General features: G+C 40.3%; 2 protein-coding genes across 3 annotated transcripts; both read right to left on the bottom strand.

Annotated features, from left to right (window-relative positions):
* Nucleotides 1-287: 287 nt before the first annotated feature.
* acp6 (acid phosphatase 6, lysophosphatidic) lies at nt 288-6,493 on the bottom strand. Of its 2 annotated transcripts, none has more exons than XM_054615491.1 (11): nt 6,294-6,493; nt 4,809-5,034; nt 4,589-4,717; nt 3,773-3,903; nt 3,119-3,198; nt 2,937-3,024; nt 2,659-2,791; nt 1,789-1,889; nt 1,577-1,669; nt 1,315-1,480; nt 288-1,220 (listed from the first exon to the last, which is right to left on the bottom strand). In XM_054615491.1, exons 2-11 carry the CDS (start codon nt 5,025-5,027, stop codon nt 1,086-1,088), a joined length of 1,275 nt encoding a protein of 424 aa, XP_054471466.1. In that variant the 5' UTR covers nt 5,028-5,034; nt 6,294-6,493; the 3' UTR covers nt 288-1,085. The 2 variants fall into 2 exon arrangements, with proteins under 2 accessions (XP_054471466.1, XP_054471465.1); XM_054615490.1 differs by having other exon boundaries at nt 1,577-1,672.
* A 1,630-nt stretch (nt 6,494-8,123) lies between these two features.
* gja5a (gap junction protein, alpha 5a) lies at nt 8,124-17,932 on the bottom strand. Its single transcript, XM_054614930.1, is given in 3 exon segments — nt 8,124-9,874; nt 9,877-10,707; nt 17,711-17,932. Coding segments are annotated over 2 exon segments (1,149 nt in total). The 5' UTR covers nt 10,607-10,707; nt 17,711-17,932; the 3' UTR covers nt 8,124-9,455.
* Nucleotides 17,933-25,503: the final 7,571 nt, after the last annotated feature.

Genomic DNA, 25,503 nt, shown 5'->3' on the forward strand with positions numbered 1-25,503 from the left:
TCTCTCATTCTACACGTCAATCCAGCTTACCAACATTGCGCTCCAACAAAGAGAGCAAAGCATACAGAGAAGCAGTGTTGCCAAGATGACATTTTATCAGCAGGTATTTAGCAAGAGCTACTTTCAGAGGACACCTCACTTCCAAAAATAGGTGCAAGCATGTTGATGCATTTGAACTCTACTAAACTAGTTGTTCTTTACTAACCCATGTTTTAAAGTTTTACTTTGCTGGTAGGAATAGTACACATGATGAGAGACAAAAAAAAAAGACTTATCCATCGAAATCATTTGTCATCAAAGCAAACCTTTATATTTTACACAGCAGGTCACAGGAACGTCTCGCTGATGAGGTATAACGCGTGTTATTGTAACACAGGTCTATATAACGGGCATGTATTCATACATACATACATTATACCATGGTCTGATGGTACCAACAAATCCTCACAAGAAGGCAAGCTAATGTTTCAATCTTAAAACATACCGAAGCAGAATTATTCCATTTCTGCAGATTCTACAAGGTTATGAAGACATTCACCTACACACTAATATGCAGTCCCAAACATTAGATACAGTACATGGACTGATTAGTATATTTAGAGGAATGAAAAGATTTGATTGTGAACACAACCAAATTTGCAGAACAATTGCATCAGCAATCACATTACAGCATTGGTGCCACATTAGCCTTAAATAAATATCACTTGTTTAGGCAACCCTTATGTAGCTTAATACTCTGTGCCATATACCTCAAAAATGAAAGTATGTATTTGTCATCTGCTTTTAAAGATGTGTGACCGGCAAGACAGTTGGTTTTGCTGATCAGAAAAACATAGCCCTCAACATCAAGGCAAACAGACACATATTCACCAAGCATCTGATAACACGTAAACACTGTTTAGCAAAATTAATCTGCAGTTAAACTTGTCAATATGTCATAACCATTAAATCCATCTTGAATTTGAACCTAATTTGATGGAGTGAGAGAGGAAGATGTAAAGTAAACAAAAACATGATGTATGCTACCTTTAAGAGTTTAATGTCATAGAAAGCACTGTGTTGAGACTTGAGGGTTTGTTGAGGGTTCAGGGTTTAGTCAGGCCCTCTGTGCTGTTACAAAGTGACTGGTAGCCCTCAGAGTTCAGTGAGTATGCTGAGAGGGCCTGCTTGAACTCCTCCAGGGGGCAGTAGACTCCACTACAACCTGGTATAAGTTGATCCTAGAAAGAGATAAGCAACTTTAAGTAAAACCACAACATGGGGGGGGGGAATGCAAAAGTTTGTCAAATAAACAGACACATTCTTGTCCCCTACCTGGCCGATGTATGACACTTTAACAAAGGACTTGTTGGTCTCTCGGTGTTGGTGCAGCTCCATAGTGATATCGGCGGCAAATGGTGGCCATCTCATGTCATAAATCCCCAGAGCCATCAAACAGGGAATCAATGTGGTATCATGTGCAGAGTACAAAAATAGCTTCCTGATGGAGAGATCATTTTAACCGTTTACAACTTTAAAAACCAATCACAGTGAAGTTTGTGCAAAACATGTGTGAGTCAATCAAGAGGGGTCCAACCTGTCTGGCTCTGATACGGTGCCCTCAAGTTTCTCCTCAATGTTGGTTAAGAATGAGTGCAGGAGGGGTCCCACACACAGCTGCAGGTTCTCCCTGCTAGAAAAAGAGCAGAAGAATTAAAGCTGGTCTGTTGAACTCTTAACAAATGGTCTACATGAAAAAAAACGACCCTTTTCAAACGCCCCTCCTCTGCTGACTTTGTCTGATCTAACCTGTTGTTGTTTTCATACACATGGCAGATCATTTCCACAGCTCTCTGTTCCACTTTATTCCTCCAGGTGTCCAGCCCTGATGGGCAGGGGAGGCCGTGCGCCTGTTAATGAGCAGAGACTTGACACAGTCAGAATCACCTTTGAAGCTGAGCAACACAAACCTCAAAAGGGGCCATCGTCTTGTCATGAGATATTTTTTACAGCTTTTTCCCTATATCATAGTATTTTCCAAAATGGTGACTATTGTGGGCCAATGAAATCCATTAGTAGCTTTATTTAGTTTAGATTTATTGACTAACAAATGTGTTGCTTTAATTTGTGTGTTAGTATGTATGAGTTATAAATGATAACGTGTGGATCCCAACATAATCGGCCAGAATTTTAAGAGTAGGGCTTCAGTATTTGGCTTTGGCAGGGAAGAGGGAAACAATCAGTTAATTCAGGAAAGGCCAATAAAGCTGCCCCCTCGGTCTTGTTTAAGATCCTGTTGTGGCCTCAGTATGCACATTTACCGTAAAAGATGGTTATTTTAACATAAAATGCCATTCTAAAGTCTGATATGCAAAAATATATATAGTTTCAGTCTCTCTTTTACGGACTGAATTAGAACTTATTTTGAGATATCTTGAATAACGGCCATGAGTAAATACCCTCAATGTTTAAACCCAAATCATGCTGAATCTGTTATTTTAGCTTGTTAAATGACTAGAAGCTCGATGAACTCGGTTGTGGAGTTCCATCTTGCATAAGTAGCAGCTTGCCGGGTGGCCGCCTCCAGCCGGGCCAAGTCCTCATAGTAATCGTATGTATTCTGATAGCTTGTGGTGAGACCTAATAAAAGTCATATGAATCATGAAGCGGCAGTGTCACCTCTCTGGCAACCATGTCGTCCCTAATGAGGATGAAGTCGATGTGCTGGTGAGCGGCAATGCCCAACTCGTTCTGGATGCTCTGAAGGTCTGCTGCAATGTCTGGCAGAGTGGACGACTCTGCCCAGCGGTGGCTGCACAGAACACAAAGAGTGTCAGCCAAGAAACACAGACACACCGTGACAACCTGTCAGAGGCATCTCGACTCTGGATTCCAGTTTTGGGTAGCGAGTGCACAGGATGTTTTTATGGGCTGGTATGAAAATAAACTTGACATACCTGACAAGGAACTTGAGCAGCTTGCATCCATGGTAGTTAGGATACAGGATTTCAGATCCTGACGCCGTTGTTAATATAGGAACAATTTCTTCAAGTAGAACAGAAGATGAAACAAAAACAGATTAGATGAGATCCAGAAAATATTAATAACATCATGCACATATGGCTTTCTGTACTCCTACCTGTTTGTTTTTGCAGGAAGAGCCCCGCTACCAGGCACTTGGCAGATTCAATGGTCCTCACAATGTTTGTGGAACGCACACTAAAAATGGAAAAAAGAGGTCACGGACGGCAGCCAACTTAAAAAAGGTAAGCATTTAAGCTGTTATCGTTTGTACTGCTCTCATAAGCACAATGTATCAAAACTGTGGTTTACAGAAAACTGCAAGTGGCTCTTGCTACTCTTTGTTTGTTTGTTGTGTGAGCTGGGTGAAATTGAAAATGAGGTGCACTTTTTGTTTTACTGTCCTGTCTACGAGGACATAAGGGATGTCCTCTTTAGTAAAATGACTTCCATTTATGTTGATTTCTTTTGGCTGGATGGCTATGAAAAACTCGAGTTGTGTTTTTGGAAAGGAACCTTCTATGTAGCAGATTTTATTTGCCAGGCCTGGGAGAGAAGGCAGAATGTTTTGTTTAAGATTGAGCGATGAAGCAACCGGTTGTTTTGTAATCAAATGTGACTTGATGAGATGTGGATCCACTGCAGCTGTATTGTTGGTGTCTTGTAAACCCATGAGGGTTGGGCACGTTCTGTGCATGACACGAAAAAAAATAAATATCTATCTATCTGTCTATCTATCTATCTATCTATCTATATGATTTGCAAAACTTACTAGACCTCAGCTGGGCTGAAGGTGGAGCTGAGGAAATGGGTCTCCTCGATGTATCTCCTCCTGAGCTTTTTGCCCAGCTCATACAGCTGCTGCATGCCAATCGTGGTCAGCTGACCGGGGAACGTGCCACCCTGCCAATTGTGACAAACAGGATCAGGTTTCACTCAGAGATGTGGCCGAACAAACACACAACTGCTATGGCATGCAGGAATCAAGGGTGAATGTGGTACAAGGATGGCAGGAGTCCACATTGTGGGAATTAGTTTCAAAGCTAAATCCCATAAACCTCTTTAGCAGAGCAGCTAACTCAGCACAGGAAACTGCCATTTTTTATGGACAGAGGCTGGCAAACATATCTCACTTGGAAGCTTCACACACAGTTCAACATTGTTACTGAGAGGTTTTGAATAAATGAACCTGTTTTAATTTCATCTGTAATGCTTTGTAATGAATCCTAGAGGCCACTAGAGGGAAGGTTTCTGAATCCACAAGGTGCATCGCATCGATAAAGCAAAAAACATCTAAATATAAAGGAGACTACACAAAGTATGTCAATTATGTTGCACACAGGTAATCAAATAACATTAAACAAAAAGCACAGTAAAAGGTTCAAGTGAACTATGCCAGATTGCTCAATGTCAGAGCCCTGTCCAGGAACACCTAAAGAGATGTTTGACACATTTCCAGGTGGTCCCTCTATATCATCTTCACACAAAGCCTCTTAACAAGAACCAACTAGACAAGTCGCTGGACCTTAATTTCTTCCTTCAGCTCCTTTCTTATCCGACCACATTCTACAACACAAAGCACACCTACGTTCAGCACGTTTTTCCGATAGCTGTCTTCTACAGGAGCTGGGGGTCTAGGGCCACCGTCAAGGTTTTTCACTTCATAGTTGATGTGGGTGTGTGCTGGAGGCTCCAAGAGTGTTGCCGCCCATTCGACCTTGACCCCAACAAAGAATTGTTATACATACATCATCTTTATAGACACAAGCACTGAACAAGTTGATGAATAAAAAAAAAAGGGGTTTTACCTCCATTACATCAGGTATTGACTTTAGAGGCGTTCTAGCACCATGTCGGAACAGGACTTGGACCAATTTTAGCTCGTAGGGAGAACTAGGATTTGTATAAGCAGAGGTGCAACTGGAAGCAACCTGGTCAGAGTCAGCTTGCTTCTGTGACCACAGCATTGACCCAAAAGCCACTGACATGGAACCTAAAACACCTGCTTTGGTCCAAAGATTCCTCATGGCTAAGCTGTGAAATAAACAGACATATTGTTATTAGTGTCTTAATTAACTACACAGGCATTACTGTTAATATTAAGAGGAAGGTTAAGAAAAACTTTTATCATAATGACAGTAATGTTTACATAAATCATTTTCAGAAGCAATATCCACTGTTGGAAACAATCTGGTACATTCCTTGCTGATAAAAAACTGACTTTGTCCTCAGATTTGAAGACCTAGTTTCATTCCCTCGGCTCACCTTATCTGGGTGAACCAAAGTAGATGTTTCCTCCTTACCCGGCGTCTCTTTCTTACCTATGCTTATGTCATATACCCGCTAGAGGTTAATGTAACCAGTTTATCATATACACATCTGTGTGTTTCATTAAACTTAAGCATGCACTGATACCGATATCCGGCCGATACTGACTCAAATAGTTAAATACTCAATACGTTATATTCTGGAATTTGAATTACTGTTTAAGTTTTGACCTATTTGTTGCTGCTTCAAAAAAGGTCTACACTTCGCCCATGTTTTAAGGAATAATATGTTGTATAAATCAAGCTATTAATGAAATATGAACTAATCTCTCTGTAAAACCCTTCAGAACATATAAAGATGAAAGTATGCTGTATGTCAGACTTCCTGCTTAAAGTATGAGAAAAACTTAATTGTGAGAAAACAGCCCTTTAAAAAGGTATGTATTGTAAAATGACATACATTTTGCAAAACACTACAAGTAAATAGGGTAAATATTTCATATCACCATAACACTTCCCTAGTTAATTACTTACTTACATAAGACCATTACTTTTTGCATTATAAGTTATCTCAATTGTAATGTTTAAATATGTAAATGAGGCATTATCTAATGGATAAGAAATAACATTTATTTTAGGCACTTAATAGTATATATGTGTATACATACACACACACATATATACTATTTAGTGCCTTATACTATTAAGTACACACTCAGTAGCTCCCTCACAAAAGGAGAAAGTCTAAGCTTGTATTGTACAGCTACATGCATTACTAGAATAATTGCAAAAAGCAACATATATATATACTGTTTGTTTGGAAATGCTCAACGCAATCTCTCAAATTCAAGCACGTTGAGAGAACATGTTTGTGCGCAGGGCTAGCTCGGTGCCACACATCGTGACAACATGAGGTCTGACCTCGGTCGCGACAGTCGTCCTAGCTAGCTGCACCATGACAACGAGGCTCTCTCGTTAGACGGTTAAACTAACGGTCAGACGTTAGTTAGCACACTAGCTACTCACTTTATGAATCGAAGTTCTTCGGCGTCTCTCGATGGAAAACACGGCGTTGTGTAAACGATAAATTCTCATAACATTAGGCAACTCTGCTCACCGCTTCAAGTCAAAGACATGCCGGGAACTGTAGGGTAGCAAATTCAACTCTACGTTCAAAGTAAAGGTAATAGCTAGGTGGACAGAACTACGTTTCCCGGCATGCACAGTGGGAATCTATCTTCTTCTTCTTTTATTAAAAAGAAGGTAGAAAAGATGCATCAAAGCGCGCTAGTGCCACCTACAGGTGTATCAGTGTAATTACTTAATCGTAAAAAAGACATTACAACATCTAGGCCTCCTAAAATAATATTCATTTATAACAGTTTTATACAATTTATACAGTTTTTATACAGCTAAGAATAGTTTCATTGTAAAGATAAGAACCAGAAAATATGTAACTATAAATGTGCAATTGTATTTGATAGACTTAATCATTCTAAGCTTTCTAAATTATTCATCATATAATTTAGTTATGTACAGTAATAATACAAAAAGTGGACATTGAATGTGAAACCTGCTTTGGGAGTAATGGCTTTTGAACTTTATTTATCATTTTCAATTCCATCCTTCCTTATGTTTTTTTATTTATACTTTTACTCCACTACATTAAGGAAGTAAATATTGTAGTTTTTAAAATTTCCAAAACATATAGTATATGATACATTGTGGTACCCAGTATATAAAATAGCAAAAAATAGCTGCTACAGGTCAATGCATCCTGAATGATAGTTCAACCATATCTGTAATTAATTAAAACTCAGAGACAAGATTTTGCTGCTTACATACCTGAGTGAATGTTTGATTCACTTTTGATTAAGTAATGATCACTTCTTCCACCACTGAATAATACCCACCCTCCATCTTGAATGCAGATTCTTCTAATTGGAAAGGCCTGTGGCAAATATTTGACCATTTATCCCCAAAATAAATTATTCATAGAGGTGACAAAATGTGCGTTAGCACTGAACATTATTGGGTTTATTGTTGTATCGGCAGTCTTTTGGAGAACCAAACCTATGGTGGTGGTAAACTGCGTTTATAAAGCACTTTTCTAGTCTTAACAACCACTCAAAGGGCTTTTTCAACACAAGCCAGCATTCACCCATTTACACAAACATTCATACACTGGTGGCAGAGGTTATCATACAAGGTGCCCGTTTTTCAGTGTGTAATACATTCACATGCATATTCCCCCCTGAATTGCCACTGCATACAGGTTTTTTTCAGGATTGTCCAAAACAGGGGAGCCTTGGTTAGTTTTCTATATAAATACACGAAGCAGACCACAACAAATACCTCTATCATACTATAAAAAACATCACCTCAGCTTTGCCCATGGATGATTTACAGAGAGAAGATTTTATGGGCAGCAATTTGAAGTCATCAACCTGGCTGCTCCTTATTCAATGATAATAAAAATAGGGTAATTTTGCAGAGGTGAATCTGATCTGCAACAAACAAACAAAATGGCATCTACTGTAGCTTTGCTTCGACTCAGCTTGTGACAGCCCAAGTTGGATATTAGCGCTCAGCTTCTTTGTTTGTGTAAATACTGCACATCCCCTCCAGTCTGTCCCCTGCAGGTCCTTTCTGGTGAAAACAGACTGGGAAAAAAATGCAAGTAGTGAGAGGATACAGATCTAAAAGTGCGGGAAATTCTTCATATATGTCTGCTCTTCAACATCTCTTGTTTATTTCCACTCATCCTTTAGTTCATAGCATTTCAATATTAACCACAAGATTTTCTGAGCTGAGTGTTATATAGCATGGATTTAATATTTCAGTTAGTAACACACATCTGATGTTTCATAAAGATTTTAAGAAGTACTTGCATTAATTACACACCTTGAGGACAACAGAGCAGATTTTACAGTTGATGATTTCTTTATTTGTGATGAGTTAGTGATGACATTTATTGCATGAAGGTCTGTGTGAAAGAACCAGAAAAACTAAACAAGATTTATGTGTTTTATATGAAGTTTGTTGTGCGACATAAACATAAACAACCTGTACATTGATGAAATGAAATACCATACATTCAAAGATATCAACTGAAACATACATTGCATGTAACAAGTTCACTATTTACATAAATGGCTTCAGGACAGAAACTGAAAAGCACAAGTGCAATGTTGCCACCGAGTGGCCGGATCTCCTCATAACAGCATCCAACAGGACGTCTTCTTTCTCTTTTCCCTTCAATCCCTCTTGATAGGGAACATCCTAAAACAGGCTACATTCTGCACACAAAGTCTCCTGTCAAATATATAACTAATGATAACAGTTTTACTCACACCTTTTTTTTGGATTATAAAGGGATTATTCTTGAGATACATTTCATGTTTGCTGACCTGTGTAGTGCAATCAGGTTAGCAAATCAACAGATGGCTTAATTTAAATGAACAGTCTTTGCAATGGCTTTTTGAAAAATATACATATAAAAACATGTCATATGAAAGAGATTTTTTTTCACACTTGTTAAGGCACTTTACCTTGATTCATTGCATATACGCTGCATAAAAAACATCTTATTTATATACATCCAAGCTTCACAGTTTATTGCATATTTAGTCCCTATTTTCTCTAAATCTTTCATGTTCAATTAATTGAATAGTTGACTATCTGAGCCATATTTTGCTTTCTAATTAGATTATTTCCCTAAGTCATCTCACACCAAGCACCTAGCATCACGTCATTTTCTTTTTTAGCTCTTAGTTTTTGCCTTTAACTGTTTTACTAAAACATAAATTATATTCCTTTATTCCTTTATTGATCCCCATGGGGGGAATAAATGTGCAATAGTCAGGTATTACACCTGTTACCCTGTTCACATATCGAAAATACTTTTTCTTTTGCAGTTTGGTTTTTTGAGCTCTTGGACAGATTGGTTCAGAAACACTAGCTGCTCACAGAGCTCACACAGGTCAAGTTCACATGGACCACTCACAGATCTCAGGATCTCTTTCTAAAGTGAACATTTAGTCCATCCTCTATGATCAAGTGTCTGACTTCAATGCCAGAGTTTGCATAATTAGCTTCATGCTTTGACCCCTTCACTCAGTAATAACTTAGTCTCCTCTTTGGGTCTTTCTAAACTCATCTCTCTGTTCCTTCTCTTTGGTGGTGAGTCTATACTGACAGGTCATCCTGGCGAGCCCGGCTGCTGCTCCCACTGGTCTTGCTCAGGCGGCGTTTGTCCTTCATGTAGCTGGAGTGCAGCAGCGGCGATGGGGAGCAGCTGTTGGGCAGCTCCGAGGGCATTTGGTCGTATCTCATTCTCAGAAAGTCTTGCTCATCCTCCAGGTTGTCGCAGCTGTGATGCTGCTCAGTGGCCAAGTTGACAGAATTCTGCTGCAGCGCCATCCTGTTGTTGAAGGGATGAGAGGACATTGAGGTCATTGGGTTCACGGAGCTCGGGGCTGCCAGGCACTGGCTGAAGTCAGGAGGTGGGGTGCAGGAGGCCGAGGGTCGAGGCGGGCTGTTTGGCTCCAAGGCCGCGGACACGGCCCCCGTCAAAGCTCTCTGGCTGCTCTTCTGTATCCTCTTTTGCGTAAACACGTCCTGGCGCTCTTCCAGCCAAGGTGGTAGAGCTCCAGCACAGAGAGCAGCAGAGACACACCGGCCACCACCAGCATGAAGATGATGAAGACGTTCTTCTCTGTGGGCCGGGACATGTAGCAGTTGACGGGGTTGGGGCAGGGCCAGGCATTGCACAGGTACAACGCCCTGAGGAACACTCCGTAGATCATGTACTGCACCACGATAAACGTCACCTCCATCGCTGTGCGGATCATGATGCTCAGGATGTAGGTCCGCAGCAGCGCTCCTTTCAGATGAAAACGTCCAGTCCCATCAGATGCCATTATTCTTCCGCTCTCCTTCTGCTGGAGGTATTCCTTCTCCCCCTCCACGTCTCCCCCGCCTTCCCCTCTCTCCTCCCTCTGCTCCTGCTCCAACCTCCGCTGCTTCTCCTCCCTGCGCACAATGTGCATGGCGTGGCCCATGTAGATGAGGGATGGCGTGGAGACAAATACAATCTGCAGCACCCAATAGCGGATGTGGGCGATGGGGAAGGCGTTGTCATAGCACACGTTGGTGCAACCAGGCTGCTTGGTGTCGCACATGAAGTCGCTCTGCTCGTCACCCCAGGACGACTCGGCTGCTGTGCCCAGCACCAGAATGCGAAAAATGAAAAGGACGGTGAGCCAAACCTTCCCGACCGAGGTAGAATGTTCCTGGACCTCCTCTAGGAAATTCCCCAGGAGACTCCAGTCCCCCATAACTGCTCACAGGCTGAACAAACACCTGAGACACAGAAGACCGGAGAGGGAGGAGAGAAAGTGCAAAAAGAGGGTGCACTAGAGGTGAAAAGGTGAAGTCACTGAGGGGGAGGACGAACAGAGCAGAGAGGAGGATAAAAAGGAGAAATACAGTCAGTCAGGGACAGATAGGTCCTCTATATTGCTGCAGATGAAATGACCTGGTTGTGTGTGGGGCATCATAAAAATAACTTCTGTTCTGTGAATTGCTCGAGGACTGGACACCGTGGCATGAGAACAACCATTTTCCCATGAGCTAGAGAGAGAGGGAAGCGAAGGAAGTTCAGGAGTCATTTAAAAGTAAATAATGAGGTTGTTTTAAGAAAAATGACTAAATATGATGTTATGTGTTTGTTTGTCCAATTCCAAATTATGTATGACAGACAGAGAGGGTAACAGGCCACCACGGTGCAAGTCAAAGCTGAGAGACTTTGTCCTCTACACGCTGTGACCCGGCCTGAGCTGCGCGGTTTCCATCTTGCCTGTGGCCCATGACCAGCAGGCTTCACTCACAATGACAGCAGCTTTGATGTCCTCTGTCCTCTCTGCAATAATGAAAACCTCCCACATGCTGCTTTCTGGATCTATCTAAGAGCGTCAATCAGATCTCTCCATCTAATTCAATGCGTGTGTGTGCTTTCACCTGCAGCATTAGTGAAAGTTTGGGTAAGACCCAAACATGGAAGTGACAGGCTGGCGAGTCTCAGCCAATAATGACCCTATAAGGCAGTCGACCAGACAGCTTTATGAGTGCAATAACTGACCCTCATCATTGAGGGGTTAACAAAAACCCATCAAACTCCATTGAGGGGTGACCTCTGACATCTAAATGCATTATGTACCTTCGCCTGCTGCCGACTTTTACTTTAGCATTAGAGATCTAATCCAGATGAGTTATAACACACTGTAAGGACAGCTAAATATAACAGTTTGACAGGTTTTTCCAACACGTCACACATCTGAAGTTTCTGCCCTACTTGGCAGGGTTATGGAAAACATAGTAAACATTCCTCGAAATCTGTATTTTAAGACAAACTTGCCATGTAGGATATACAGTATAATCACTCCAATCACAAAGTGTCAAAAAAGCCAAACACAGAGTTATTAATATTATCTCTTACCATCTCCCATCTCCCTCCAAGTGTTATCCATAAGCAGTTGCTTTCAAAACAAGTTCCTCCCATTGTAAAGTCCACTGTGCAAGGCTTTGACTTGCCTCACTGACACTGACTAGTTATGTGTGAGAGATAGATGGTCTAAATGACCTACAGTCGGTCTCTCCCCCTCCCACAGTGTCTCTATGAAGTATATATATGGCAATAAAATGGAAACTCAGCACGTTGTGCTCTTTAACCCTGAAGCATGGTGAGTCGGAAGGGAGTGAGAGTCCTGCCAGCACAATAGCAGGAGGTACAGCCATGTTCTTATCAGCTAACAGTGACAACAGGCTTTCCTCACCCGTGCACACCATGGTAACAACAATACATCTCCCCCTGGACTAATACAAAGTTAACCTTTGTGATAGCATCACATGATTTTGAATCAGTATCACGGTGACTATTCCTTTTGCATCAAGTACATCAGTCTGTCTTTAAAATCCAAGTGACCTTGGTGGGAGACAACAAACCTACTACTACAATGTGTTCATTTGCCATCTATTCCTTGAGTGGTGAAATGTGAAAACTTGAATAGAGAGGGTTTACTGATTTGTCATTGGTGTGCTACAATGATTTTCATATCTTTTAGCAGCTTTATCACTATGTAAAAGTATTATGTTGCTGATGCTTTGCAAGTAAAATATCTACAACCAAATAACTTCAGCTGCAAAATACATTTAGTTGAGAGGAAGTAAACCAATTATCTTTCAAATGCAGAGGAGTAGAAGAACAGTGCAGTAAAAAGTGATATCAAGTAGAAATACTCAAGTTAAGTACCATAACCTGAACACTGTATTTAAGTACAGTAGTGACTCTCCACCATTGGTAGTTCTGTTGTTTTTCATCTGGGAACATACATAAAAGAATATATATATAGTATACGCAATAATATTATAATATTAGATATTATATAATAACATATTATAGAAGAGAAAGTGGTATTCAGGTCAACTAGGGAAAGGCTGCGTTTTTATAGCCTCTGTCTCCTTCCCTCGACAGCTTCTTCCTGTCCTCAGAGGAAGCAATCTCAAACAATATGATTTCCGAAGGACAAAAGGAACAAGGTATTAAAAGGAACGGAAGGCAGATAGTTTACAGCCGAGACGTTCCAGTGAATTTCACTTCTTTAAAGAGCATCTTTTGCTGTTGGTTGTCTATCATACCTGCGCTCCTGTTGCTCCTCTGGCAATAACCATGGATTTACTGGTAGGCATTGTGCCCTTTGCTGAGTGGTCTGGTTTGCCTGTAGACCATCACGGCTGTCATATTTGTTTATAAACGCTGTGGCAGAGTAATGGAAAATCTGGTTATATGGTATTCAAAACGGTGAACTGCACAAATGGGGTATTATGCACCTCTAAGTTATTTCTGTGTGACGTTATATCTGAGTCTCCGTGGGCCTTTGTGCGTACTGCACAGAGGAAGAGTGTTGGTGACTTATAAGAGTTCCATGGAAACAAAATTTTAAAGAGCTATTTTGATAAACTAAGCATAAAAAGTCCACTCTGTATGAACAGTAGCCAACGCTACAGTCATTTTACCTCTTCAGCGTCAACTCAAACTTAAACTGGACCAACTAAATGTGGCTGTATTGCAACTTTAAAGTCAGATGTGCATTCTGACATTTAACTAGTCTGGATAGCAGCCAGGCAGCTCAGAGAAGAGAGAAATAGCAGTAATTAAACTGCATCACTGCGAAACGAGGGCTGCTGCTGTGACTCGCTGCTGAGCAACACCAATAAATGATGTGTGTTTTCTCCCCTGCAACACAACAATGAATCTTCTGATGTTGGAGCCACCTCAGTGTTGCCTTAGAGGGCAGTGACTCTGGTTCAAGAATCAGTCGGGACTGGCAGCACCTCTGGCTGGAAATACCCCTGTTCGTGATAGAGGGTTTTATAGGATCATTAAGCGATGTTTTTATTGCTGTACAGTGGCACATGGAGCAATGGTTTCAGATTTATGTTTCTCACAGAATCATTGGGTATTTGTTTTAATTGAGTCGTAACATAAGAGTGCAGAGATAGACACCATTTCCTGATTTCTAGGTTTTTTGTTTTTAGAGCTCAGGATAGAAAAAACTCATTTTCAGACGGAATAAAAAACTGTTGATGTTTAAATTGAGTGGATGAGTTTAAAAACTGAACTCTGGCAACATTAGCTTGTCTCCCTCAGCCTGCAGTGTATCCACAGGCCAGAAACAACAGGGGGCAGGGTTGATTCAAACATTCCTTCAGTGATCTGCACCTTTCAGCTCTAAGCCCTGTTTGACAGGCTCTGCATCCTCATAGAGGACCAGGATACACTGCCTGCTCTGCGCTGTCCTCATAAACACACGGACAATTACATGGCGAGGCATACATTTTCTTGGACTGCTTCCCTTTAATAGGGGATGTTTAGACTAGCATCAGTGCAGGGAAAGTATTTACACGGTATTGTGCATTAAGTACAATAGTGGTATTATGAGGGTCTGAGAGGATTTGCTGGAGATGATGTAAATGTTTTCAGCAATCTCCCAAACGATCTTGAAACGCTGACAAGCTAATTAATTGTTTTCATTAGAAAGTAAAACACAGTAAGAAAGTTAGTTTATTACCTAAAAAAATGTCTACAGTATTTGACATATTCTAGAGGGACAAATTTGGCCACACAGGCTCTCACTGGAGGGGCCTGAAGTTAGATACTAAAAAAAACGTGTAGAGCCAAATTTGGTCGGCTGGCCTCGGGAGATTCTGGTGTAGGAAAATGTTATAACTACACAGCCCTATTGTCTGTAACAGATAAGAAAAGGTTTATATTTGGACTTTATGGCTGTATTATCTCTGCTGTGAGTGGATTACAATAACAATAAATTAATAGTCTTGAGAAATGTATTACCTGAGACATTCGTGTTGAGATGTGTTTTTGTTAACCACCGCTAATGTCCAAATATAACCCCTCATGCTGTGAGTTTGATCACTGCTAATGTTTCGGGAGAGTTTTTTGTTTCAGTTTTTCTAAATAAATATTAAACTACCCATTAATTAAGATTTGACTGCATCTCTGCTGAATTTTCAACAAAGAGCTCAGTGTTTATTTCACTGCACTAAAAAGATGAAAGAAGTCATATAGTTTGCCAACTCAGTATAATGGCTGAGAAAAATGATGTGTTACTGGTATATTCTATTTGATGCTCTCATTGCTTTAACCTCAACCTAAACGGATTTTGATCATTGGTTTCATCTCTGGAGAAACATTTGTTATGATTTATCAGTAATTCAACATTTCACAGTCATCATAGCTTTCTGTATCACAAAGTATGATTGACAAAAATAAATAATAATTTAATTATATTCATCGCAAACTCTCTACTGTTAAACTTTCCAAACTACCTTATTTATCTTGTCTCATTGACATCTTGTACAAGATCCGGGACCTACTTAACCTTAGTTATTCCATATGTAGGTATAACCCTACTAGTTACAGGAATTATGAACATTTCAAACGTATATTAAATGACTGCAAAACAAAAAGCCCCTGCCAAGAGCTCTGTAACCAAAATATCTTTGCCGGTCACTTTGCACTGTTGTGACAACTCAGCAACGTTTTAGCGGAACAACCACAACAGAGTAAGAGAAAAGAGATCAGACCTACAACACAACTGCTCTCGGAAGTGGCATCAGTCTCAGCTGACATCAACAGACCCTATATACAGGATGCCAAACATACACAGGATGCAGATATTATTCTAGTGATTATTTTTACTCTGTGGTTGACTGAAGCAGCTTCATGAGGTTATCTAGATTATAATGGAGCGATTGGTGGAAACAAATTAGGCCTATTTATTTAGTTACAATGAATAAATGCACATATGTGTCAAAGTTCAAGCTTAAACATGACTTTTAAATTTAAACTTAAAAACGTGTGGAGGGCAATCCCAGTATGCATTGCAGCAGCTGTTTAGCATCTCTCTCCCATGTGTGCTGGGATTACGATCAACTATGAGCATATTTAAATTTAGCGGTATTGGCTTGGTGGAGGGGTGAGTTAGGGATAGTGTGACCTGCGAAAAGGATCCTATGCGGGATGAGGGGGAGAATACTTTACCATTCATGTGAGTCACCTGTTGCCACCGCTCTCAAGCCAGCATGGATCAAGGCTGCCATATATCAGTCACACCAGCAGAAGCCAGCAGGCCGATGTGCTGCCTGCTACCTTACATGGCTGTCTGGCTCTTCATCTGCCCACCACTGTACACAGACCCACAGCCCTGTTATGATCCATTGTTTAGCTGCATATGGCATTACACTGGAGGCCAGACAGCTGCGAAGTGTTTCATGGAGGAAAATTCTGACTACCACTCTCCTGACGGAGACTCCTGGAAAGCTGCTATTTCTGGGGGTAGACAGATTAAGTGTGTGACCTGTTGTGAGCTTTTTTTTTATTAAGAACTTTGTTATTTTGATCTTCATAATATGTGCTGTAAATGAATTATTGGCAACGGACACAATATAATAAGTGAGTCTGTGATCTTTTATATTTTGCTGTGAGGTTTAGCTTGTTATGTTTGATTACTCTGAAATATAAAGTATTTTTAATGATAATGCGGCAAGGTGGGATTCACCTTGTTGTCACAGAGCTGTTTCAGTGATGATGTGTCTGCAGTTTCAAACAAAAAAACACAGACTGAAATTACTTTGTCTTTGATTTGTTATGGAAACTCATTTGTGTGACAGCACTTTTTGGACTTTTTGTAATTTTGTCTAGAATCATTTGTTGAGTTCGATATATCTGTTTTCTAAAGTAGGCTAGAAATTAATTAAGGAAAGTAATTAAGATAATTTACTTAAGCACTGTACAGTTCGGAGGTACTTCTACTTTACTTGAGTATCTTATTTGTTTGCTACTCTTTACTTGTACTCCACAGCATTTCAGTAGGAAATATTGTGCTTTTTAAGCATACTATATTTATTTGATAGCTATAGTTACTCGTTACTTTTCAGGTTAAGATATTCAAAAACCTGTTGTTGCATTAGTGATACTAATCCAGTGATATAATATATAAACACTAAAGGGGTCATTCCTACTATGTGGTGCCATTTCAGCCGGGTTTACTTATATACATTTTTTTTAATTATTATTTCAACTGAAAGATGTCTTGTTAAACTATAAGACAAATGTATTGGTCAGGATATTATGGTCTAAAAATTCCGACCAAATTCTTTACATGTGAGTGGGACTAAATGTGAACACTTACCTAGGACATATTACCTGCATACTTTACTTTTACTTTTACACTTGAAGTACTTATTGCTGACAATATTCTTCCACTACTTCAACATTTTCATTGTAAGCCTTTGACACTGTAATATTGGCACTTTTACTTTAGCAAAGTTTATAGAATTCAAAATAAACGTATGTGTGTGGCTTTCACACCCTACCAGTGCATTTTCTTTCAGTTCTCTTTATCCAATTTCCTGCATTTATTTACATTTTGGCGAACCGGTTAAAACATCTTTGCTTACAAATTTTGTAATGAACAACTTTCGCTCTCAAGAGAACTCAGAGGTAACAACTTCTCAAAGTGTTCATACAGTACGAACACATTGCTGGTGACTCTACTGTATGTTTTAAGGTCACCACTGCTGCACTTAGTTTGAATATAAACTCTTTTCTCAGCAGAGATGATGGCGAGAGGGAGACAGACGGAGCGAGATGAAAGGAATAAGAGCATGTAAGGTGACTGATGTACCTGCCGTGGAGGACAGGGACTCTTAACAAACACCAGGCTCCCCATTCCTTCGTCCCAGTTCTTCAAGATCTCATCTCTTGAGAGTTTTGTAGTAGGATGCCTACAGTGTTTATCTAAATGTCTTCTAGTCTTTTACTTGAATAAGAGTTGTAGTTTTGTGAAATTGTGAGGGCTTACCTGCTTTTCTGCTGTTGTCTGGAAGGCTGTTTGTCTGATCAAGCAGTGGCTCCCTATCCGTCCCCTGATGAGACAAGTCCTCCTTTAACTCAGTGGACAAATGGCAGGTGATGATGCAGAGATGAGCAGACGATAACAGACTCAGTGCAATGTTGGGACAACCTTCTTCTTCTTCTTCTTGTGATAATCAACAGGATCTGGCTCTCTTTTGACGGCGTCTGAGCTGAGTGTCGACCCAACACCAAACTGTTAGTCCGCACAAGGGGCACAAGGAGAAAAGCAGGGGCATCACAAGAGTGTTTCCCCCAACGGCCCTCCCTTCCCTCTCTCCTCCTCCATGTCCTCCCCCCCTCACCCCCACCTTTTTTTCTTACATCCCTGGTGCTCTATTTTTTGCTGGGAAGCATTCTTCGGCAACAGGAAGGGAAGTGGAATTGTTTTCTGGGATCAATAGCAATTCCGCTCAGAGTAAACTTCCAGGGGGCTCTTATTTACTGCCTGGACCTTTAGATTTACAGCTCTGTCAAAATTCCTATAATGCGATATTTTAATAAAAATATAAAATACAAAAAATTATATTTATAAAATATAAAATTAAAGCAAAGACACCTGATAAAGAATTGGAAATATCTCTCGAAAAAAATGTTTTTAGCTTTATTTTGGAGATCCAGAAATCCCCCCAATCTGGATTTCCAGAAACTAAAAATAAAGCAATAGAAACAGAAGAAACAGTCATGAAGTCAGGTGTTGGAGCCACGAGATTGGAAACCATCCCAAGTTTGGGATGCTAACAAAGAGTCACAGACAAAACTCAAAGAGCTCATCCTCCTCTACTTTTCTTCCTTCCTCCTTGTTTTCTAATCTGGCGTATAGGGTGTGAGATTTAAATCGGGACAATCTCTCAGCAGCGCCTCTTGCATACAGACATGTGCTGTATTATATAACGGGGATTTTTTGGGTCTGACTTCTCCTTGCTGAAGGGCCAACGTGCAGTCAAATGGCTTTAATTATTGGGCGAGGGCACAGGACGGGCAATCACACGTGGACAGACAATTCTTATGTACATTCACAAATGATGTAACTTTAATGCTACATTGCATGGCACCTTGCTTTGACCATTGTTACATCTGTCTTCTGCTTAAGGTGTGTCAAAATCACTCTCTGGACTTTCTTCATATCGTACGTTTTGACTTTAAAGGAATAGTTTGACATTTTGGGAAATAAGCATGCAGTCTTTCACCAGCTTGGCTGGTGAATTTGAAGAAGCCAGTTTGCTTAGCATAGCTAATTCGTTTGGAAACTTATCCAAACCACAATATTTACCTAATTTAACCAAGCTGTTTTTGTATCTTAACAAAACCTTCATCATAGTGGTGTATGATCAGGAAATGGTTTCATTTTTGGAACAGCCATGTTGACTTGTCAATTTTAGTGTCAGATATAGAAAATGCAATTCTGGAGGGCATGGATCAAGGCAAGGATGAAGGCTCATTGTTTTTCTTTTAGAGGGAATTGGTTGAGCTGTTTCACCCTGTTTCTAGTCTTTGTGCTAAGCTAAGGTAATCGGCTACTGGAGGTAGGTATTGTTAGAGTGGTGTCGTTTTTCTCATTTAATTCTCAGCAAGAAAAGTGACTAGGTGCATTACCCAGAATGAACCCCAAACTATTCATTTAATGATGATGCTATTTCAGTGAAGTAAATTGTTAATAAAGTGCAATCAATGATACCCCACATGCTTTCTCTTTACTGGATTTTTCTTCTTCCTGCTGACGTAATACCACGCTCAGTGGTCTGAATGGCTAAATTCTCCTCTCTAACAGCAAGAACAGAGAAAATGTTTTAGGATGTATAAATAGCAGGAGAAACCAAACCAACCAGGATCTCATGACCAGCACTGCAAGATCTCTGGCCAGGAGCTTGGTCCCTGCTACATAATCTGTATCCCTCCTTTCTTGCTCTTAAAAGACAAAATGAAGCCTCTTTGAGAAGACTGTGTCAGAGTGCTCCTTCAACATGAACTACCGCAGAAACACCTATTCCGCCTTCACAAGGTTGCCAGACATCGGTAAGAATTGCCATAGAGTTCCGAGTTTCCTTAAACAAAAGCCCATGGCATGGAGCACCAAACATCCTCTCAGTCAGCGGCACCGTTTAATGGAGTGTTTGAAGGGATGGAAAAGCTGTTGCTAATTCCTAATTACTTAGCCTTCCTCAGTTTAAAGCCCGCTCTGACGTTTCCATTGTGCTGCTCATCAGAATGGATTAAGAAGTGGAACATCATTCACACAGAGGAACAGCATGAAGTGATTTGTAACAAAGAAGTGATGTTCCATGACTTCACTTAATCTCATCATTTCCAGCGTCTCCGGGCGATGCCAGAATGAGGTCTGATTAATGTGTGTGTGTGTGTTACAGAGAGATCAAGAGAAAGGACAACTGCACTGTTTGTGTGTGTCCCTGTGTGACATGTACTTGAGTGCTTGATGGAAAAAGGTCCACACTGCCAGGATGCATTAGTGTAACCCTCCCAACCCGACCACCAGCCTGACCCCTGCCTGCTATTCTGATCCCGACACAAACCTATTTCAGCCCTGCTTCACCCGCGTCTGAGGGAAGCCAGGCCTGATGGACATGTGCTCTTGAACGACCATCCAAACGTCATGTACACCCTCCAACTCATCTCTGTAATCCACCGGTGGCTGCTAATATGACAGTAGCATGAAACTCCGGAGCTGGAAAGGTTGAGAAGAGAACTGCACAGGCACATTGTCATAGCAGACTTCCTGTTTCTGTCTCTGTCTTCCCTCATATGTTCTTTAGAGTTTTATTAATATATTTTGTTATTTTTGTCATCTTCTTTTACTATTTTCCCTTTTGATATTTGATCTGTTGTATAAATGAAATGCTGATGCTCGCTTGTGAAAAAAGAAAAATCAGTACATCGGAATACATCTTTTTTTTGCAGAAGCTTTCAAGTCTGGTTTTCTTTTTTGTTTTTAAACTTTACTTTTAGTAAAATAAATAAAAGTGTTAATGCTTTAGCACTGTGGGTATCCCTTTCTTATCAGGCATATTGTATAAATTGAATGGCTCTATGCATTAATAACACTTTTTAACTCAGTAATAGGTCATTTAAAAGTCCATTTAGTTGGTGGATATCTTCCTAAAGCACAGTTTGCTTTGCTGTCTCTTATCTAGCCCTCTGTATCGACATCTCTAGTGAACAGTTTGACCACATGTAAACTACAGAGCATCAGTATTAATTTATTTACAACTTTTTAACATATTAAACTGTGGCCTAAATCCCTTTTTGGAAAAGTGAGTGAAGTGTCCGTTAGAGGTGTCATCCTTAAACATTATGGGGAATAGGGCTGATGGTGTTTTATGTTTCTCCATACATTTAAACTTCCCGACCTGTGAACTTGGCCCTGAATAAAATTTGGTTCAGGGCAAAAGGGAATTATTGTCAGCTGTGCATGTAGCGATATGACTAAGAGCTACAGTGTGGCTCATTGATATGTTTTAGAACAACAATGGAGCTCTATGTCACCGAGGAAAAAAGCTTTGACTACACAGGCAATAATTGTTAGTGCGATCAATTAAATGTCAACTTGCAGTTCTTACACGTGGATTGTATTAACCTTATTACCCTATAAACCCTGAATAAAGTGTTCAGAAGTAGAATTGAACAGGGAAATTATTTTTTAAGATCTCTAAGCTAAGCTCAGGACAAGTGACACAAACTGTAGGAGTGTGTATTTGGTTTAAGTGTAAAATAACATACAACACCATCATCCCCACTTTCTTCTCATCGCCTTATGTACCATTCAAGCCAGGTTATTCATAAAACCGGTGCTGCTCTGTTGACAAGCCAACCCAGAGAAGTGAGCACGTGTTCATGGGCAACCAATGATTACTCGTGCTGTTTGCTCATTATGGGGGGACAAAGCTTTGAACCAACAGGTGATGGATGGTGTGATGCTGACAAGGGAGATGGTCACTCATTCTTTGTGTATTTTATACTTCTGTCCATCAGACTCCAACACTGTCTACATATTTAGACTATTGCTATTCTTACCAGCTGACCTTTGACCCTGCTGTTGACTCAAAGGCATTCCCAGACTGGAGGCATTGATGACGATGAGCTAATGAAGGCCTATATGGGTCACATATGCATTGTTGTGTATGACCCACATAATACCTATCTTTCTAAATATTCAACCTACCGATCTTTTCTCCGATCTGGGGCTTTTTTCAGCGATTTCCAAAAGAGTATGGTTGCCAAACTCATGTTTAGCTGCATCAGTTTTGGGGTGTTGGTATTGCGCATGACAAGTCAAAATGTCTGCTTTGAAAAGAACCTATTGACCCCAAATATCCAGTATCGGTCGGGCTGTAGATAAAACCTATTGATGTTTTTATTCAAACGTTTTTATAAGATTACTGTGTTTCTTTGTGCCGAGTCAGTAACCGACGGTTGAACAAATTGAAAGCATACAAGACCTTGTAAGTTCCTCCTCCGCCCTACTAAGAACAAGGTTATCAAGATATGGAGAGTGCCAGAGGAAACAAATCTCTTACTGCCATATTTTCCCCCCCGTCACCACTGTGGAGTTACAGCATCTCAGTGTGCAGCCGCGGAGAAGGAGCAGCCTAAACAAATGCAGGAAGAGGGATATCTACAAGACCCTTCACCCAAGACAACCAACTAACTCAGACATGAGGACAGACGGGTGATGTGTGTACGCACGCATGCATGTGTGTGAACAGATTGACTTTGTCCAGCGTATATGTTTTATGTGTGTGCGATGATTGAAGACAGACATGGGATGTATGTGTGGTTATGTGCCCACCATACATCCCTGAAAACAAACAGTCAATGAAAGGACGGTATTGTTCATCAGGTCCAGCAGACGTGCGACATGCAGTCAGCGGCCAAGGGCAACGAAAAGGCCATTCAGGCTTCCAATACAGCCTTTTCCTCCCTACTTAACCTTTGGCAGGAATTATTGTAAATCAAATAAATAAAAGTCAAGGATTTACAGCTGATTTGACGAATAAAATCAAATCATGAATGGTCGTTTTGTATTTTTTGGAAAGACCTTAGCATTTCTCTGTCTTATACACTATGGCAATGTTTTATTACTTCCTGTTGGTCTTGGTCTTTGTTAAAGTGACTCTGTTTCTTTTGAGGAAAAAACACGAGATTATAAATCATTTTTTCTCACCCACTGAACGTGTGTGAGAAACTCCTGTGTGTGTTAGCAAGTGGATGGTTGACCGTATGTGCCGGCACTCCTATCCGTAGATAACATTGTGTTGGGCGGCTGGTTGACTTCGGGGACCTGGAAGCATGAAATCACCCGGTGTGTCGGGCCATGTGTGGAGGGTGTTACCCTTCACTGAAATCTACCTCCAGCCCTTCAGGCAGCTCTTCCTTTTCTGAGCGATATGCACACCCACAGTGTTCCCTCTTACACTGCATTTCTCAGGAATCTTGGTCACCCTTTATGCCGTTAAATAATAACTTTTCATCCTCCTTTTGTTTTGTTTCCTCACATGTTTACAATGTCTGACTTCTTTCCGGGTCCAGTTTTCTGAGAACCAATGAGTAATACAGTTTATCATATTAAAGCACCTGACAACTTACAATCGCAACTATTTGCATGTGTAAAGGGTCACTTATAGAGAGGCAAAGTCCCTTCACATTGGAACACCATGGGACCTTATTTCCCACCAAAAATGATACACTAGCCAATGGTAAGAGAAAACATTTTTTGGGATTGTGTTTGAATTGTTCTATGATTGACACTTGCAAAAACAACGGGTCCTTCTTGTTTGTTTGCTTCCTGGCTGCTAGTTGCTGGATAAAACACTTCCATGCACATAACCTTGAATTTGTGCATGGAACAAAGCTAGGTTACCTAGATAGCTAACAAGCCAAGGTCACGGCCATGCTGGTGTCAGTGACTTACATTGTGGGAGACAAGAGATGTGGTTCATGATCTGTTTCTCATTAAAATAAATGATGCTACTACAAACCTACAACAATTTGCAACTTTCTTGACTTGTGTAATTATCTTTTAAACTGACAAACATCGTATGTGTTGTTCATGGCAGAATTCAAACAGGATCAAACAATATTAACCTTTTGCCGTTGACTACTGTACAGGTTGGGCCTCTAATAGTGACAAATCTGCGGTTCCACTCAGTTCTATCGAGTGTGTTAGACACTTTACTGTTTTGCTTAACTTTCACTTCTCACATCAGTGTTATTTTGTTGTCATTTTAGCAACAAAGCTCTGAAAACGCAACTGTACTTTACCTGTCTAGCACCAAATACACATACAGACAATGCTAGAGACCAGCTAAGGAACACAGTGGAGCATTTAGCAGCTACAGAGACAGATTTCCTTCACAAGTTGGTGGAGAAAAAAGCAAAGATCCAACAGAATACTATTGTCGGCTGCATGTCTACATAAGTAAACAAGTTGCTAACAAGTTCACCATATCAAATTACAAAGTGTTTACAGCTTGTTTCTATGGTTCCAAAGTTTAACATAATAAATAAAGAACACATGAACCTCAATGCAGTCAAAGAACCTTCTCTAACAAAGAAGTTCAGGGTATAGCTGTAGTTCAGAATGCACACCTGATCCTCCCCGATTTCCACAATGAGTGTACATCTGGTCTAAGAGATATAAATTCTCATTCAAACCACTATTTCACCTCTTAAATCTGTAAGGTAGATCTCCACCCATGCCCGTTTCGCCCTCCTTTCTTTCTTTTTCACAGATATATATTCATGTGCGCGGAACCAATAGTCCCTTGGAAAAAATAAAGGTCTTGAAGTTAAAACAAATCCAATAAAATAATAGGCCTTTTTTATCAGTGAGCACTGGACTAAAGCAACACTTAGTAACTACCTGAAAGTACACGTTTACTAAATAAAAATATTTCCATGTTTGCTAGCATTTGTCATACAGCTTAATTGCTAACACTTAGCAAGTCTCACTAGCCTCATCTAACAAGCATAATTTAACATCAGGTAACTAGACACAAAATCAAGGTATGTTAACTGATGTACTTACTTTCTTACTTGCTACGCACACAACCAGTATGTTTTCCTTTGATGGGCTCATTTCACAACTGCTGATGTGTGGCACAAGGAATTTCATCAGCCTGTTGAGGCTGTCGTTGCTAATATAATTATGTGGGTCAAGACACCCTAAAAAGTTAAATGTTCACATACAGGTTGCTGTATTTCAATGATGATCAACCCCTTAGGTTATAAAAAATCATCCACTTGGGTGCCTGGAATTAGATTTTTTTATCCCACATCCTGAAATGTATTCAAATTGATGCATGGAAATCACTGACATCAACTTTTTTTCGGAGCACAATACACTTTTAAACCAGTCAGTAAAGGCAAACCCATTAAGAATTTATTCTCAAATATCCCTGTTGGTAAGCTAAGTGCAAAATTGTAATATTCAATTCAGCAGCATTCAAAATCTTCAGATTTCTTCTTAGATCATCCTTATTTCATTGGCATTAATAATACAGGGGGAAAACTGCCAAATTCATCACGAGACGTTTATAGTCGAGTGGTTTTACCTTTGAGGAAAAAGCCTGAGTCATAATGGGAAACAACCAGGAAATCACTAAGTTCATATTATGTCAAGCTGTGGGAAAGTGGGAACAACAAACAATGCATAGAAACACAACACAATGTTGATCTACTGGAGTCCAAGAGAGGTGGCCATTTAACTTCCTGCCTGTCTACAACCCT

This window comes from Anoplopoma fimbria, chromosome 16 (genome assembly GCF_027596085.1).
Source record: "Anoplopoma fimbria isolate UVic2021 breed Golden Eagle Sablefish chromosome 16, Afim_UVic_2022, whole genome shotgun sequence".
Classification (NCBI taxonomy): Eukaryota; Metazoa; Chordata; class Actinopteri; order Perciformes; family Anoplopomatidae; genus Anoplopoma; species Anoplopoma fimbria.

Excerpts from the sequence above, each read along its gene's own strand:
- acp6 (XM_054615490.1), bottom strand. The coding sequence starts at position 5,027 with ATGAGGAATCTTTGGACCAAAGCAGGTGTTTTAGGTTCCATGTCAGTG. Across the intron at positions 2,792-2,936 it reads CTGCTCAAGTTCCTTGTCAG|CCACCGCTGGGCAGAGTCGT; the intron begins GTATGTCAAGTT and ends TGTTCTGTGCAG. Across the intron at positions 1,221-1,314 it reads AAGTGTCATACATCGGCCAG|GATCAACTTATACCAGGTTG; the intron begins GTAGGGGACAAG and ends ATCTCTTTCTAG.